Source organism: Scardinius erythrophthalmus, assembly GCF_964197995.2.
Source record: "Scardinius erythrophthalmus genome assembly, chromosome: 25".
Lineage (NCBI taxonomy): Eukaryota > Metazoa > Chordata > Actinopteri > Cypriniformes > Leuciscidae > Scardinius > Scardinius erythrophthalmus.
This window is the reverse complement of record NC_138245.1, coordinates 9595175-9613339: the sequence shown is the minus strand read 5'-3', so window position 1 is coordinate 9613339 and position 18165 is coordinate 9595175. Positions and strand designations below refer to the sequence as shown.

Here is an 18165-nt window from a genome sequence, read left to right as displayed (position 1 = left end):
TATATATATATATATATATATATATATATGTGTGTGTGTGTGTGTGTGTGTGTGTATATACATATATATATATATATATATATATACACAGTATATAAATGGAATAGTTTATTAACGCTTATTAGACAAATTTTGCCTTTCCTGTGTAATATAGCTGTTTTTGCTTGCAAAGTTACAAAGCACAAAGTCCACACAAAGACAGTTAATTCCTCCAACAAAACACTTTCTTCATATGCTTTGTTTGTATTCCTGCCATTAATTCTGTGATGTATACATCCCCACATATGACACATGACATATTTGCATAATGACCGTCTGCCTGCTGGCTACTTTGTCTCGCCCTCAAACAAAGGTAGTTCTAAGGCCTATAGACAAGTCAAGTCAAGTCACCTTTATTGATATAGCGCTGTTTACAATGCAGATTGTTTCAAAGCAGCTTTACAGTGATGACAGGAACATAATGCAACAAAGTTTGTTTCTGCTGTACAGCAGATCTAGAAGAAAATAGTGTCATAGTCCAGCTTAAGTGAGTTCAGTGATTGTTCATTTTTGTTGTAAAAAGTTATTAATTTAGTTCAGTTATATACAGTATATAGCCACTCTGGAGAAAACAGTGATTTCATCATCCAGCTCAGTTAAATTCTCATATAATGGTGTCTATGCAGGCAAATCAATAATATTGTTGAATATTAAGTGACACATATATCTATATATCACACCTATATCATAAAAATATTCAGAATACTTCTATTTGTCACCGAGTAGAATTTGTTTAGGCTGTTGGTATAAGACAACACAACATATACAGGTCCCTTCGGCTTATGCTACTCTGTCTCTGAATTGCACAGCTAAAATCTCGCAGAGATTTCCTATTCCTAAAACACTCTGTTGACACTAAGATATTACCAGCTCAGGCCTAATTTTCTCTTGTTCCTCGAAAAATTTGTTGAACTTTGGTTGAGGGGTGGTAAAGGGAGCAGTAACTGTTGGCCAGATGAAATGCTGTGTTATGGATGGGGTGGAGAAGGACGTGACTGTGGTCACTGAGTAAATTGAGAAGGACAGAGATAGAGGAGAGAGGTGGCTTGTTTTGGAGGGTTCTCAGCAAATCAGAATCTCTGAACGGATTATGGAGGTGGGGAAGATCATTGATCATTTGGACCCATTACAAAACAATAAAACTGATGCCAACTTCAAAAACATCCTCCAACCACTGGTGTAGTCTGCAGTAACTCCATTTACAGTCATGGCCACTACCTCAAATCAGGTAAATACATTTAATTTTCATTCATACTGTAGATGTGTGGATGTGTCATGCTAGCCTCTTAAAAAAAAAAAAAAAGAGAGAGAGAGAGAGAGAGAAAAAAAAAGAGCCTTTTATACAGTATTATTTTGTAATGTGTCTCATGTAGAATGTGGAGTTTGTGAGGACGGGCTATGGGAAGAACACGGTTAAAGTTCTTCACATCCGTCGTGAAGGATCTCATCACCACATTACTGAGCTGATTGCAGATGTTCAGTTAACCCTGAAGACCCAAAAAGACTATCTGACTGGAGACAACTCTGATATCATCCCCACTGATACAATAAAAAACACTGTCCATGCTCTCGCCAAAATAAAAGGAGTAGGTCTTTTTATTTGTTTCATTTTGCTCTTATAAGTGATTTGATTTATAGCTACATTAATTATTTTCCCCCCCTCAAATATATTTTATATTTAATATATTATTTATACACTAATAATACACTAATAGATTATTTTAGTATACATAGGCCTTTGTTAATAAAAATAATTCACGGTCAGTTCAGGTAGAAAGCTCCTGCATGTTTTTTTACTTTTTATAATGAATGCAAACTAGCATTAGTTTCGATAAATCAACAGATATTTCAAGTGTTTCATGAATTGGTTATTAAATCAACTTAATCATCTTGTAGTTAAACAGCTGATGTTTAGTTGTTTTAAGCAATGTCTGTATAAAAATATTTCTTGTCTTGCAGATCAAGACCCTCGAGGGCTTTGCCCTGGATATTTGTGAACATTTCCTCACAGCATTCAATCATGTCACAAGAGTGAGGGTCAACATTGATGAAGTTCCCTGGAAGAGACTGGAAAAGGTGTTGTGTTACCGCTAAAGCAGAATATATGCAGTGGCTTTCAAAAACAAATGAGATATTTGTATATATATATATAATCATTTAGTCAATCAATTTTATTAAAACGGCTTACAAATGAGGAACATCACAAGCAATGTATTATACAAAAGTTAACAATATTCACAGTACTGCAATGTGAATAAGCAACATCTGTAACTACGCCTGTATAAACTTAAATGGAACTTCATACATCAACTAAAAATGATCTTGACACCAGTCACTCATAATTCATAGAAAAAAATTACCAAAAAAGTGGTCAATTTTAAGAAAAGCTCTAGGACGGAATTTTTTTTGCAGTTTTCATTTTATATGATAAATGTTTGAATTATATGACTGATTCTTATTAAATCAATTGGTTTGAAATACATTAAAGTGACCAGTATCCTATAGTCGATTAAAATATTATGAATGTGTTTAACAGAATGGAGTTGAGCATGCACATGCTTTTATCCTCTGCCCTGAGGCCTGCCGCTTCTGTGAGGTCGAACAACATCTGAGTAGTGAGTAAAAATCAGATTCTGAACTAGTGATGGTGGTCTGAAGGAAAACAATTAAAAGAGTAGTTCACTTCAGAATGAAAATTTCCTGATAATTTACTCACCCCTACGTCATCCAAGATGTTAATTTCCTTCTTTCTTTCTTTCTTCAGTCGAAAAGAAATGAAGGTTTTTGAGGAAAATATTCCAGGATTTTCTCCATAGTGGACTTCAGCAGGAACCAACGGGTTGAAGGTCCAAATTACAGTTTCAATGCAACTTCAATGGGACCGACACGATCCGAGCCGAGGAATAAGGGTCTTATCTAGCGAAACGATCGGTAATTAAAAACACAACAAAAACAAACAAAACACATCCACGACTTCACTCATTATGTATCACGTTGGTGGTCGGTACTTCCGCCTATGTCACTCGTGACCTTTCAACAGGATTACGTAATGCATGGCGCATCGCAGTGCTAGTGCAAGACGAGCATTTGTGGTTAAAAAGTATATAAATGTTTATTTTTTTTAGAAAATGACCTATCTAGATAAGACCTTTGTTCCTCGGCTGGGATCGTGTAGAGCCCTCTGAAGCTGCATTGAAACTGCAATTTGTTTGTCAAACTGTTGTACCCCATTAAAATCCACTATATGGAGAAAAATCCTGGAATGTTTTCCTCAAAAACCTTAATTTCTTTTCGACTGAAGAAAGACATGAATATCTTGGATGACGTGGGGGTGAGTAAATTATCAGGAAATCTTCATTCAGAAGTGAACTATAAGGGGAAAGAATATTGTTGTTGTGTTTGAGCAAATTTTTGTTTAAATGTATTTTTCCCAGTGACTCCAGTGGTCCACAGCGGTCTAAGAGATATGAAGGTACTGAAGACTACTCAGTCTGGATTTGAGGGCTTCCTGAAGGACCGTTTCACCACTCTGACAGAGGCAAAGGACAGATTCTTCTGCACTTCTGTTTATGCAAGATGGCGCTACAACACTCACGTAAACGTGGCATTTGACGCTGCATGGTAAATGCAAAACTTTTAGACATGCCAACAAAGTGCAAAACTTTTAGACATGCCATAGGATGTGATACATTTTATGTGTAATATATGTATACTGAACAATGAAAATGTCCTCGTAGGAAAACGGTTAAGGACACCATCATTCAGAAGTTTGCGGGACCCTATGATCGTGGAGAGTACTCTCCTTCAGTTCAGAAAACTCTGTACAATACACAACTCCTGGTACTTGACAGAATTCCACAGGTAAGTCAAACTGATTTCAGTTTTGTGTGACTTTTGTTAGTGCAAAAACTTTTGACTTTTTTTTTACTACTGCTTATACTAAGGGTTAGTGATTTGAACAAAGCCCAAAAACAAAGCATGACCTTGAGTGACTTACTGCTTTATGTTACTCATGTATATACACTAGAAATTAATATAATATTCCATGTCATAAAAAATGTGCTTTTATGTCTTGTCATCAACTGGGTTCCATAGGTTGAGGAAATCGAGATTATTATGCCGAATCAGCATTATTTTGTCATTGACATGACAAAAATGGGACTCTCTAACAAGGATGAGGTGAGTGACAGAGAAAATCCTGGGGAAAAATCCAGTCACACACACAGGTTATCACAGTTCAGATGAGTCTGAATATCTGTATTGACACAGAACAAAGTTCAGAGTTTTCAGGCTCTAACAAAATCAGGACTTTTGAGGCTGCAACTCTTAAAATGACTTTATTGCCACATTTCTACAAACCACTTTGTTATCCCAACTTAAGAGTATGAAGGATATGTGGAGTGTTGCTTTGTATGTATTTATATTTCATTTACATGTCACATTATGTTGTTGTGCTTTTATTTCAGGTTTATCTTCCTCTCGATAATCCAGCAGGAAACATCACAGGCACTGTGCGCAGAAAACCACGAGCCAAAATGTAAAGACCGGCAACATTCACAAACTGGACATCTCACATACACAAAACAAATAAAATCTATAAAGCAATCTAGCAAGATTATCTGTTTAAATATTCAACAGACTTCATTTTTATTTATTTTACAGATACATTTTTTTTGTGTGTAATAACACGTGTAAATCAAATTTACAAATATAAAAATGTTTAAATGAGAACTCCCTTCTATTCTTGGATACATATTAATAAATTAAAATTGTGGGTTAATAAACAGTGTTCTCATATTTATAACATTGTTTTAATCAATTAAACTTGAATCCATTTCAATAGTTTTCAGAGTTATAACTGTGTTCTTCAAAAGTAATGAAGAGATGAAAGGTGTTTACAGCAGTGGTTCTGGAGTAGCAATGAACACAATTATTAACATGAAATATCAGTTGGCTTCATCATCTTATTTCATTGATCACTAATACATATATCAACATTGAGGGGTAAAAAAATGAAACAAAAAGAAAACAGCATCAGTATACCAATACATGCCAGTAAAAGTTTTTGTGATTTGACTGTTTTAGGAGATAGTTTTTAGTGGAAAACTGATTATTACATTTATTATCCAGATGCACAAAGGAAGTTAAACAGCACTGTAATGAGGACCAGTTAGTGGAATCTGAAAAAGCACCATTTATTGCAGGCTACACTGGCCTTTGTTTCCTCACCCTGTGTATCACAAACTGCTTTAGATTTACAGTGTTGTGCTTTCTGTCAACAACAACAATTCACCAATTCATCAGGAATCACATTGTTAGTTACAGAATTAAATGAATAAACAGAATTAATAGCAGCACAAAGCACTGTCATTCTGACAGGATTCCCGAAAACAAACCTCACGCGTTCAGCCTTTATCATCATTTTCAGACATTTGATCATTTGTGCTGTCAATTTATCTCAACACACTTTTTATCTATTAAAACTGGAAAAACAAAAAAGGAAATAAACACCAAAAAGCTGATAAAATCTCAGCTGTGACAGCAATGTTGTCAATCTCACTTCCGTTCAAAACGTACTTCATGCATTACACAGTTTTTCATTTGACATCACAGATCACATTATTTAACCAAGCATTTAATCTTAAAAGCAATAATGATTGGACAAGCACACAAAGTCAAATCTGAAGGAACACACTGTTAAACTGAAATGTGCCTGTACAGCAGAATGAGACCTTAAAAGCAATAAATTCACCATGTTTATTTATCAAGATGCATAAAATGTATTAGTTCTGTCTGCAGTTACCCTGCACTGCGGTGATTGTCTTCCATGCGTCCACATGGCTGCAAGCAGCTACGAGACGTTACTTTTTAAATGTTGGGTTTGGAGAGGCTTGACATGATACTCGTATATCTTCAGTGCAGGACCCAGTTTTATTGACAGTCCGGTTAGAACGTCATTACGAGTCATTAATAATAGGGATTTGCCATCGATTTCCTGTAAGTTTAGCAAAAATAAATAAATACAGAAACACAGAAGACAAAATAATAACATGAATATTATTGAATTCATCATACAACTTTAAAGTATAAAATCCCAAATTGCATCATAAAAGGTTTATACTATGGTTGTCTTGTAGCCTAGTGATGAGCTAGCCTAGTAACAATGAGCTTGTACTTGAGAATTGAAATCTGTTGTCAAATGACCATATTTCATACACAGCTGAATGTAATTGAGAGATGAACATGGAGGCATTAAAAAGTGCATATCAAAGTAAATTTTGTACATAGCTGGTAAAATGAGTTGATATGAAATATATCATGCATGTTTGAATTGTCAATGTATAAAAACAAGTAAATTATTTGGCTAAACATTAGCCATGAATTAATAAATAAAGTACCAGAAGGCTAGCTGTGGATTATGCAACACAGGCAACATTTTTGCAAAACACAAAATACGTACCAATACGTACATATCACTGCAGTTTCCAACAGAAATGAACACTAGAGGCAGTAAAACAGCAAGCACATTTAATTGTTGTTTTCACACACAATTATGATTACAGGGGCAGATTATGAATTAATAAAGACTTGTTTTCACGCAGCTCTTTTCACAATTATGTTATGACCTCAAAACACTAGTTTTTACCATAGTGCATGATTCCCGTGAAAGACAAGCCACTATAAACGAGCTCAAAAACAAGCTAAAATGGCATGGTTATAATTGCTTTTTTGTGTCACGTTTGCTTTTGTTAACACTATCGGGTAAGTTTAGTGTTTAGTGTAGGTGTACGTTATTTTAAAATGGAGCATTAAGCTTTTAGCGCCACTCACCGGAACATTTCAATTCAGAACTGCGGTGATACATACAAACACCAACGTAATAAAACGTTGCCATAATCATGTTCATCTGTTCCGGAAAAAAAACTAAACAGGTTTTTAGCGTCACTCACTGAACATTTCACTTTAAAACTGTTGTGAAAAGTGCACGACGCAACATATTTTGCGTTTTGCTAAAATGTTGCCACATGTAAGTTTTTCTATAAACGCTGGTCAGACCTTTTAGGAAACATTTGGGAAAATGCAAGGCAAAAATGTCCCTGCAATTCTAAAGTTTGATATGAGAGGAATAATAATGTCTTAGTTTGTTCACTCCAGTCAAGGATGTCTTCTATATGTATATGTATGTACCGGTCAAAAGTTTGGATACGTACTCGGTTACTAACGTAACCTCGGTTCTCTCTAGAAGAGGGAACGAGTACTGCGTAAGATATCTTACGCTAGGGGAAAATCCTTTTTCCGCGAGATATTGAAGCCAAAAATTATCCTTAATTTTTCAATAATGCAAAACGTGTTGCGGCAGCATACAGACATAGGCGAGGCAGCTCGCGCGCCTATTGGCTGTTCTGCGGCAACTGCAGCAGCCTATCGAGCGAGGCCTGGCGTGACGCCAGACCCAATGAGGGTGCTTTGCGCCCACTGCGTCACATCCCGCCGAAACGGGCATGGTCTAGGCCTATAAATACCGCTTGCAGCCAGCTATTATCTGGTTTTTCATCACCGAAGCAACCAGAGCGTGTGCATGCACGGCAAGATACGCAGTACACGTTCCCTCTTCTAGAGAGAACCGAGGTTACGTTAGTAACCGAGTACGTTCTCTTACGAGAGGTCTCTCGTACTGCGCAAGATATCTTACGCTAGGGGACCCAATGCAAGACGCCGTGCATGTAGGGATGTGACACCATAGACCCAAGGGCGAAAGCCCGGGGTTCATATAGTGCACAATCACCCAGGGAACTCACAGGGAGTCCGGGAAGAGGGAGGGGCGAAACCACACTCTTCCACACATAGCAGCGTCGCTTAGACGCTAATTACATCAAACAGACAGGGCGGGGTATGGCCTGAACTGATGGGGAAGTGTGGGTCTTACACAGTTTGCCCAAACACATCTTGTGCTATTATTTTACACTGTCGATCATTGAGCTGCGCTCAGCAGACACAGCATACTGAGCTGATAGCATCAGGACAGACAATACTGGTTAACTAGTCCGACAGCAGCCTGGCCTGCAGGGCGGGAACCTCTAGGGTGTAAAACCTTATAAATGTAAACGGGGAGGCCCAGACGCGGCTAGTCCTTTAGAGCGCCCACTGAACGAAACAAAGAGCTGCTCTGTCTGCCTGAAAGCAGACGAGCGAGACACATAAGCTCGCAACGCCCTGACTGGGCAAAGGAGGCTCGCGTCTCTTTCCTCATCAGGGACCGGTAGGGCTGACAGGGAAATGACCTGCGCCCTAAACGGTGTGTTGAGGGATTTTGGAACATAACCGTGCTTAAGTTTGAGTATAACCCTCGAGTAATTCGGCCCAAATTCAATGCACGTCGCGCTCACTGAGAGCGCGTGCAAGTCCCCTATGCGCTTCACTGAAGCGAGAGCCAGCAGAAACATGGTCTTGAAAGACAGATGTTTCAGATCAATCGTCTGCAAAGGCTCGAATGGGCCACCTTTCATGGCTTCCAGTACCGTAGAAAGGTCCCATACAGGGACTGAGGGAGGTCTGGGAGGATTCAGTCTCTTAGCCCCTCTAAGGAAGCGGATGACTAGATCGTTCCTTCCTATCGACTGACCAAGCGTTGTTCTTGAGAACGCTGCTATAGCCACCACATAAACTTTGAGCGTGGAAGGGGTTCTACCCTTATCCAACAGCTCTTGTAGGAAGAAAAGCACCTCCGTCACTCCACAGTCTGTGGGTGACACGCCACGGGCTGTGCACCAGCCCGAAAACACTGACCATTTCGAGGAGTAGAGACGTCTCGTAGACGGAGCTCTAGCCTGTGTGATCGTGTTTATCACTCCCTTAGGGAGCTCGACATGTACCTGTTGATGGCCCAGACATGAAGGGACCACAATTCCGGGTGAGGATGCCAGATCGAGCCGTAAGCCTGAGAGAGGAGGTCTCTCCTCACTGGCACTGGCCACGGGACAGTGCTCGCTAGCTGCATCACAGCTGGGAACCAAGGCTGGTTCTTCCAGAGCGGTGCCGCGAGCAGTACTGAGCATCCTTCTTCCCTGATCCGCTCTATCACCTGAGGCAGGAGAGAGACGGGGGGAAAAGCATAGAGCGGGCGGCGGGGCCATACATGAGCCAGCGCGTCCCTGCTCTTGGAGAAAAACTCCGGGCGGTGAGCGTTTTCTTGAGATGCGAACAGGTCTACTTCCGCTCTGCCAAATTTCCTCCACAGCAGTTGGACTGTCTGTGGGTGTAGAGACCATTTGCCTGCCGGAACATTGTTCCTGGACAGTCTGTCTGGTCCTATGTTTAGGAGTCCTGGCACGTGCGCTGCTCTTAGCGAGCGCAGGTTGCACTGAGCCCACACCAGGAGGCGTTCCGCTAGCCTGTGCATGTTCTTGGACCTGAGGCCGCCCTGGCGATTTATGTAGGACACCACAGACATGTTGTCCGAGCGGACCAGGACGTGGCGTCTTTTTATTTGGGGACAAAAACGCGTCAGCACGTTGTCTACAGCCAGCATTTCGAGGCAGTTTATGTGCAGGAGCTTCTCCCGTTCTGACCACTGGCAGAAGAACGGTCTGCCCTCGAGCAGCGCTCCCCATCCCGAGGTGGATGCGTCCGTAGACACCACCTTCACCCTCGAGAAGGTCCCTAGGCTTACAGCTGATCGGTACCAGTCGTCCGCTTTCCAAGGTTTCAGAGCTGCAACGCACTTCTGATTGACCTTGAGACGAAGCAAACCGGATGTCTTTCAGCCAGAACTGCAGTGGGCGCATGCGGAGCAGGCCCAGCTGGAGTACTGAGGATGCTGAGGCCATGAGACCCAGCATCTTCTGAAATTTCCTGAGCGGGACAGATGCGCCGCAGCGGAAAGAGTTCGCTGCACGCTGAACGTCCACCGCGCGCTGTGGTGATAGTCGTGCTATCATAGACAGCGAGTTCAGCTCTGTGCCCAGGAAAGATATCGTCTGACTGGGGGACAGAGAGCTCTTCGCCCAATTGACTCTGAGACCCAAATTCTCGAGGTGATCGAGTAAAATGGTCGTGTGCTCTATGAGCACTGAGCGAGATTGCGCTAGAATCAGCCAATCGTCCAAATAGTTCAGTACTCGCAAGCCCTTCATTCTGAGGGGTGCGAGCGCCGCGTCCATGCACTTCGTAAATGTACGGGGTGCCAGGGATAAACCGAACGGCAGGACTGTGTACTGATATGCCTGGCCCTCGAAGGCGAATCTCAAAAATCGTCTGTGACGTGACGCTATTTGTATTTGAAAATACGCGTCCTTCAGATCTATTGACACGAACCAGTCTCCTCGGCGAATCTGCGCGAGGATTTTTCTGGTCGTGAGCATCCTGAACTGTCGCTTCACAAGCACTTTGTTCAGTTGCCTTAGATCTAGTATGGGTCTGAGACCCCCCTCTTTTTTCGGTACCAGGAAGTATCTGCTGTATAGCCCTCCTTCGCTCTGAACTTGAGAGAGAGGCTCTAGAGAGCTGGGCGAGTCCCGTAGGAACTGTCATGTCTCTGTGTGGATGTGGACGCGGGATAGCGGGCACATTTATCACACCGAAAGCATTTTTCGCTTGAGTGAAGCGAATGCCTGTTGATTTCGTTTTTACAGAAACCGTGAGACATGCATAACGTAGTGTGTGTGGGCACTGGGTAGTGGGCACATTTACCACGTTTGATGCGCAATCGATCTCAGCGGCAGTGGGCGGTGGCTGGGGCTGTGAGCTCTGTGCAGACGGTTTCACACGGCCTGCTGCAGAGCTGGAGCGCTTCGGGAGGAAGTGCTTCATAGCCTGTGACGCTTTCTGTACCTCGGCGAATCTCTCCGCAAAGTCCTTCACGGAGGATCCGAAGAGGCCGGCGGGAGAAAGCGGGGCGTCGAGGAACGCGGTGCGCTCGGACTCGGCCATCTCCGAGAGCGTCAGCCAGAGGTGCCTCTCAGTCACAGTGAGAGAGGCCATAGTTCGCCCAATGGCCTGTGCCGCGGACTTAGTGGCACGGAGAGCGAGGTCCGTGGCGCTCCTCAAGTCCGGCACGCAGATCGCTTCAGGTCCCTTCTCATCCAGCTTTCGGAGGAGATCGGCCTGGAAGATCTGAAGTGTGGCCATGGTGTGCAGCGCTGACACAGCTTGCCCGGCGGCGGAGAAAGCGCGGCGGAGCAGGCTTGACGGGCGGAGGGCGGGCATAAGTGGGCCGCTATTGCCTCTTCGACCGGCGGCAGCGAATGGTATCCCCTGTTCTTGGCATCGTCGACTGCAGAGAATGCCAGAGAAACAGATGGACGCACTCTAGCTGAATAGGGGGCATTCCAGGACTTACCGACTTCTTCGTGTAACTCAGGAAGAAAGGCTGCTGGTCTCGATGGACGCTCTCTTGCCTGACAAAGTGCGGGCAGGGGGGGCGAGATCCTCAGAGCTCGCCCAATCCTCACTGCCTGACGCCAGGATAGAGCAGGAATCCTCTTCTCCCAGCAGGGCTTCCTCGTCAGCAATGTCGACGGAAGCGGCGGCAGACAGCGGCCACTGTCCGTCAGGAAGAGAGGCTGACGAAGCCGGTGAAGCAGGCGGGCGAACCGGTGAGTTTTGGCGGCTGGGGGAAGGTTCCGGGACCCGCTGGGCACGGCGCTTTTTACGGAGCGACACCGCGGCGGGCGGGGGAGCAGTCTCGGCGAAGAAGGCCAGGCGAGTCCTCAGAGTCGCCATGGGCAGCAGCTCGCAGTGAGGGCAACCGCCGTCAGCGAGCGCGAGAACTGCATGTTCCTCACCCAGGCAGGAAACGCAGATCACATGGCGGTCCCCGTCGCTGAGTGTGGCTCTGCACGAGCCGCAGGAAGGCATCTTTAAAAAGACGCTGCTCTTTTAGGATGTGTGTCGCGGCAGCAACACACACACAATACAGAGATCGAAAAGGATATAGGCGCCGGAAAGCGCAGCAGGAAGGCAAGGAAGGCGGCGCGGCCAGCGACTTCAGTGACTCGTCCCGCTGAAGGTGCTCTCTCTCAACGGCGCGGCTTCTCTCCAGCTCCAGCGATGCGTGTGCTTCGCTTGAAGGATGAAAAATCAGATAATAGCTGCCTGTGAGCGGTATTTATAGGCCTAGACCACGCCCGTTTCGGCGAAATGTGACGCAGCGGGCGCGAAGCACCCTCATTGGGTCTGGCGTCACGCCAGGCCTCGCTCGATAGGCTGCTGCAGTTGCCGCAGAACAGCCAATAGGCGCGCGAGCTGTCTCGCCTATGTCTGTATGCTGCCGCAACACGTTTTGCATTATTGAAAAATTAAGGATAATTTTTGGCTTCAATATCTCGCGGAAAAAGGATTTTCCCCAGCGTAAGATATCTTACGCAGTACGAGAGACCTCTCGTAAGAGAACATTACTATTTTTAATGTTTTTGAAAAAAGTCTCTTATGCTCATCAAGCTTGCATTTATTTGATCTGATTTCAGGATTCTTTGATGAATAAAAAGTTAAAAAAAGAACAGCATTTATTTAAAATAGAACTCTTTTGTAACAATATACACTACTGTTCAAAAGTTTTGGGTCAGTAATTTATTTATAATTTTTTTTAAATAAATTAATACTTTTATTCAGCAAGGATGTAAGTTGATAAAAAGTGATAGCAAAGACGGTAATACTTTACAATAAGGTTCATTAGTTAACATTAGTTATACCTTAGTTAACAACAACTAAGAATGAACAATACTTCAACAGCATGTATTAATCTTATTTAATAATAATTTCAACATTTACTAATACGTTATTAAAATCAAAGGTTGTAATTGTTTACATTAGTTAATGTACTGTGAACTAACATGAACAAACAATTAACAGCTATATTTTTATTAACCCTCTGGGGTCTGAGGTGTTTTTGGGGTCCTTGAGATGTTCTGACATGCCCTGACATTTGTGCTTTTTTCAGTTGCTTATAAACATATTAATGGCAAAGGTGTAATTACACTCTATTTAGCACAAACAGGGCTACCTGTGAGCAACATGTATGTACATGTTTGTATTTTTGAGAGAATAATGTTTATGCATGGTTATTGAAAAAACTAAAGTTTCTGAAATAAGGCCACAAAACACATACTAAATATGTGGCAACAAGACTTTTGACTAATGGATGTTTGCCAGGGGGTTAACTAACATTAACAAAGATTAATACTGTAACAAATGTATTGCTCATTGTTAGTTCATGTTAGTTAATACTAATGTTAACTAATGAACCTTATAGTAAAGTATTACTGTAAAGTCTTTTTTAGACATTGTTAGAAAAGATTTCTATTTTAAATAAATGATGTTCTTTTTAACTTTTTATTCAACAATGAATCCTGAAAAAATTATCACAGGTTCCAAAAAATACTAAGCAGCAAAACTGTTTCCAACATTGATAATACTGAGAATCAAATCAACATATTAGAATGATTTCTGAAGGATCATGTGACACTGAAGACTGGAGTAATGGCTAATGAAAATTCAAATTTGCATCACAGAAATACATTTTAAAGTATATTAAAATAGAAAACCATTATTTTAAATTGTAATATATATATATATATATATGATTATGACTATATATGAAATGTGTCATGACACTGTGCAGCAAATAACTCAGGAATATGAAAATGAACCCCTACCTGATCCTGGAAAGCGTTGGCTTGCTCCTCAAACCCTGTTGCTTTAAAGTAATTGACCACATCCACCACAGCCCAGTGTGCGGGATCAGTAAGCTGCCCATTCTCCACAGAACTATTAGGGAGTGAAAAATATTCAACTGATGCATTAGTATGATTTGACCATTCCATATGTCTACACAATCTTCCAAGAAATGTGATCACTTTATAACACTTCATCACTTTCAAATAATCACTTTACTAGGCTTAAATCTGTTTCATGTGTGCTGTAGGATATCACTAAAAGAAGTGTCCAATCAGACATCATTCTCTGCTGTTTTTGGAGGACGGGGTCATGGAGAAAGGGTGTGTGTGCTCAAATCACTTATTAAATTTGCGCATAAGCTCTTGTTCAGGAAAATCTGCTTTGGTCAAATCAGTGTTGTAATAATATTCTGATCTTCAACAACTGACAGTGTTTGAATATTTTAAATAAAATCAATGCTGATTATCAAATAAATTGGCAGCAGTTGCCATGCAAACCATTTATTTTCAGTCCGGTTGCCATGGCTCTGCCCTTGTGTAATAAACGAGAGGCCATCTAAACATCAGACGACAGCTCCGCTGTCACAGAAGAGGAAGAGCATTTTTATTCTAAAGTGGCACAGTATGTTAAAAGTAGATTTCCTGCACTGTTTCTGGATTTGGGTGGCTCAGTAGGTAGTATGTTGCCTCACAGCAAGAAGGTCCTCAGCTCGAGCCCCAGCTGAGCCAGGAGTTCTTTCTGTGTGGAGTTTGCATGTTCTCCCCATGTCCAAAGACGTCCAGGCTAGGTGGATTGGATATGCTAAATTGGCCATAGGAGTGAGTATATTTGAGTGTCCCAGCACCAGTGTTGCATGAGTTAGTGCACTCTTAGTGCTGGGTTGTGTCAGGAAGGCCACAGGCGTAAAACCTGTGCCAAATCCAATGTGCGGATAATCCCACTGTGACGACCCCTTACGGGAGAAACCAAAAGAAGATGATGATTTTTCACCAGTATTGTACAACACAAACTGAGGGCTGAGCTAAGAATTATTTCCAAAAATTGTCCATTCCTTGGAACCCAAATTTTCGAATTCTTAAATTCCCTATTGATTTTCATCAGAGAGACAACACCAACTTTGAGGATGGCTAAATAAATGGATTGCGAAGGTAAGTTCTGCTTTCTGACTCAGAGCCACTGATGGAGCATGAAGATGACTGGTTTATTCCATCAGATTGCCTGAGTTTGTTGTTGGTTGAAATAAGCCTATTCAAGTTCTCCACATATTGGCCCAGGAGGAAGGGGTCCATCTTAAAAAATCTTTGTTCCGAGCTCAGGTAATTATAGAAACAGCCTTTATCAAGAGTATAAAACAGAAATATTTGAATTGGCTTCAATTTTGTTATTGTATACACTAGACCTGCTGTCGATGCAGTAATAAGATATCACAATAATTAACATGCATGGTATTGTTATTGTGGGCACTTCAAAGTACTGTGAACAATTCCTTACTATGAATTATTTCGATTTTTAGAGTGCATTTTAAGAATACTTTTCCAACACCGTGTATGCTGTGTCAAAGAGGCATGTGCACTCTGATGTACACAAGCCCACCACAGATGAGATGCGCATGGAGGAACGAGTGAAGGAGACGTGCTGAATGAAAATGCACATTCACTCTCTGACGCTTTTATGGAACAGCAGAAATGCAGACGTTACCCTGGTAACCCAGCAAACAAAGCAGCTGCTGTTTCTGATCAGTTTTTAATTGTTACAAACAGCCAATCAGATTTTTGTATTCGCTACGGTGTTCATCCCAGCATCAAATACTTAATGACTTAAAGACTTGATAGGCTGTCTATTTTTTTCAAACTTAAACATTTTTAAATTTAAATCTGGACTAGATCATTCTTTATCACTGTTCAGTAACGCTTTACAATAAGGTTATATTAGTATGTTATCGAAATTTATACCATGGTCTGGGTGAATACTCAATTCTGATTGGCTGCAGGGTGTCCATTAATACCTGATAATGGACACCTCGTCGGGCATTAACCCATATATATATATATATATATATATAAAGGGTAACACTTTACAATAATGTTCATTAGTTACTGCATTAACTAACATGAACTAACAATGAGTAATACTTTTGTTACAGTATTTATTAATCTTTGTTAATGTTAGTTAATAAAAATACAGCATTGTTTGTTCATGTTAGTTCACAGTACATTAATGTTAACAAATACAACCTTTGATTTTAATAATGTATTAGTAAATGTTGAAATTAAGATTAATAAATGCTGTAGAAGTATTGTTCATTCTTAGTTCATTAACTAAGGTAGTTAACTAATGTTAACTAAAGAACCTTATTGTAAAGTGTTACCATGAAAAGTTATGTTCGTTAAGATTAGTGAATTCATTAGTTGAACTAATGAACTAACAATGAAAAATACTTCTAAAGAATTTCTTAATATTAGACAATGTTAATGTCAACATTTACTAAAACATTATTAAAATCAAAGTTGTATATGTTAATATTATTCAATGGACATGGGCAAACATTAACTAACAATGAACAGTTGTATTTTTATTGACTAACGTTAAGAAATAATAATAACGACAGTAACAAATGTAGCCACTGCTCATTGTTAGATAATGTTAGTTAATGCATTAACTTAACGGGACCTTATTGTAAAGTGTTACATTGCTCTTCATCTGTTTGAAACCTGTTTACTTTATAGGCTACATTGTTTTGTGTTTTGTTTTATGGCATTTAAATGTTCCTAGTTCTTTTTGTGATAAAAAAAAGTTATTAAACCTGTTAGGAGAACAACACTTTTTTGTATCTTAATTCAATACCACGACAATACTATCATACAATGATAAAAGCATTAGCAATTATCGTTAAAATAAAATTAAAATTATAAAATTAAAATGTTATACTGTCACATGGCCTAGTATACACTTACCTTTTGGTGTCCACTGACCCATTTTCCTTGGCTTCCATGACTGCTGGATTAAAAATAAAAATTCTCAATGGATTCCGATTCAGTATATGCAATTATAGTCTATCATCACAAGCTCCTGTAGTAGTTCACTAAGAAATACTATAGTATGGGAGATGCTCTATTTTAATTCATTCATTTAATTCATATTTGCAAATTCTGATAAATTCTTGAGGTGTAAGGAGATGCTCTGCTTTGATATGTGTACACTAATGAATATTTTATTAATCTGATCAACAACTGATATATCGCTCACCTGTTTGTCAGAGAGGTGAGACTGCTCTATTCCATTAGATGTGTTCAGTTGTATCCTCATGGCCTTCATCTCCCGCTGTGCAAAACTGCCCCATTTTCCATAAACTTACCCAAGCTTCTGAATAAATCTTTGTGTAGTCAGAGAATTGATTCTGCAAAACAATAAAATAAATAAATAATGATAATAATAATCTGAAAAAAAAAGAAAAAAAAAAGATCAATCATTCTTTCACTTAACTCAACCGATATTTTAAGCACTGTGACCCTTCACGTGAGTAATAAACCAAAAAGTTCAGGACCACAAAAGAGGCTAGACATGCTAAATAGAGGAAACTAGAGGAAATACATTGTAAACATTAAGGTAATCTGTCAGAAAATAGCCTAAATCAAATTACTAGTAAATATATATTTTATCATAATCATTATTATCATATAAAGAAACTCAATTCTGTTTTTAGGTTTCAGAACAGCTTAAATTACATGTGAAAAATATCAGAGTTATAAGGGAAATTAAAATAGCCTAAGCGTTTCCCTTGCTGGTTTGACAGGTTCCGTGTCTATTAAGAGAAACGCGATAAACAAAATGACAGCCATATATTTTTTTTTAACATAGAGAAGTGATGTTTAATTATAAATAAAACATCTAATAATTTATTGTCAGTAAAGTATTTTTAATAACTGAAAAATACCGTATGAAATATATTAGTCTTGCTATAAATATCTGTAACTGTCTCACTGAAGCTGTAATCTGACAGGCTAAACATAAGTACTTTTTCAACAAAACATATATTGAATATATTACAAGTGTTTTTATGATGAATTTCAACAGTGTGATGATTAATAAAGCAGATGATGAACTCATTAGCCAGCTAGCTTCCTTTAACTCCACATTTATGACATTTGCCGTCATTCTAAGAAAACAAAACGACACTTTCCAATTGTTTGGATGAAAAGCTTTTATCTTACCAATTTGTTTTATGATTGGATGATTTATGTTGATGGTTTGGATGTTATTGATTCCCGATCATTGGAACAATATTACGCTTTTTTCGCCCAGCACAATCCGACAAATGCAGGAACGGGGGATCATGGGTAATGTAGTCTCGAACGATGGGAAATGTAGTTGTTCACAAGCATGGATAGATCTAAATCAACCTGTTATTTTTACCTGAGAAATCAATGCAACAGAAATAGGCCGTTTTACCAC

The 18165-nt window shown here is 40.2% G+C and overlaps 2 protein-coding genes across 3 annotated transcripts; one reads left to right on the top strand and one right to left on the bottom strand.

The window, feature by feature from the left end:
* The first annotated feature begins 1006 nt into the window (after nucleotides 1-1006).
* On the top strand, nucleotides 1007-4877 carry uox (urate oxidase). Its single transcript, XM_081358150.1, has 8 exons — nucleotides 1007-1267; nucleotides 1413-1625; nucleotides 1999-2115; nucleotides 2576-2654; nucleotides 3474-3660; nucleotides 3777-3900; nucleotides 4135-4218; nucleotides 4506-4877. Exons 1-8 carry the CDS (start codon nucleotides 1247-1249, stop codon nucleotides 4578-4580), a joined length of 900 nt encoding a protein of 299 aa, XP_081214276.1. The 5' UTR covers nucleotides 1007-1246; the 3' UTR covers nucleotides 4581-4877.
* Nucleotides 4363-18043, bottom strand: samd13 (sterile alpha motif domain containing 13). Of its 2 annotated transcripts, none has more exons than XM_081358151.1 (5): nucleotides 17925-18043; nucleotides 16960-17110; nucleotides 16668-16710; nucleotides 13692-13803; nucleotides 4363-6034 (listed from the first exon to the last, which is right to left on the bottom strand). In XM_081358151.1, the coding sequence occupies exons 3-5, from the start codon at nucleotides 16703-16705 to the stop codon at nucleotides 5891-5893; spliced, it is 294 nt and encodes a 97-aa protein (XP_081214277.1). In that variant the 5' UTR covers nucleotides 16706-16710; nucleotides 16960-17110; nucleotides 17925-18043; the 3' UTR covers nucleotides 4363-5890. The 2 variants fall into 2 exon arrangements, with proteins under 2 accessions (XP_081214277.1, XP_081214278.1); XM_081358152.1 differs by having other exon boundaries at nucleotides 16668-16707.
* Between the last annotated feature and the right edge of the window lie 122 nt (nucleotides 18044-18165).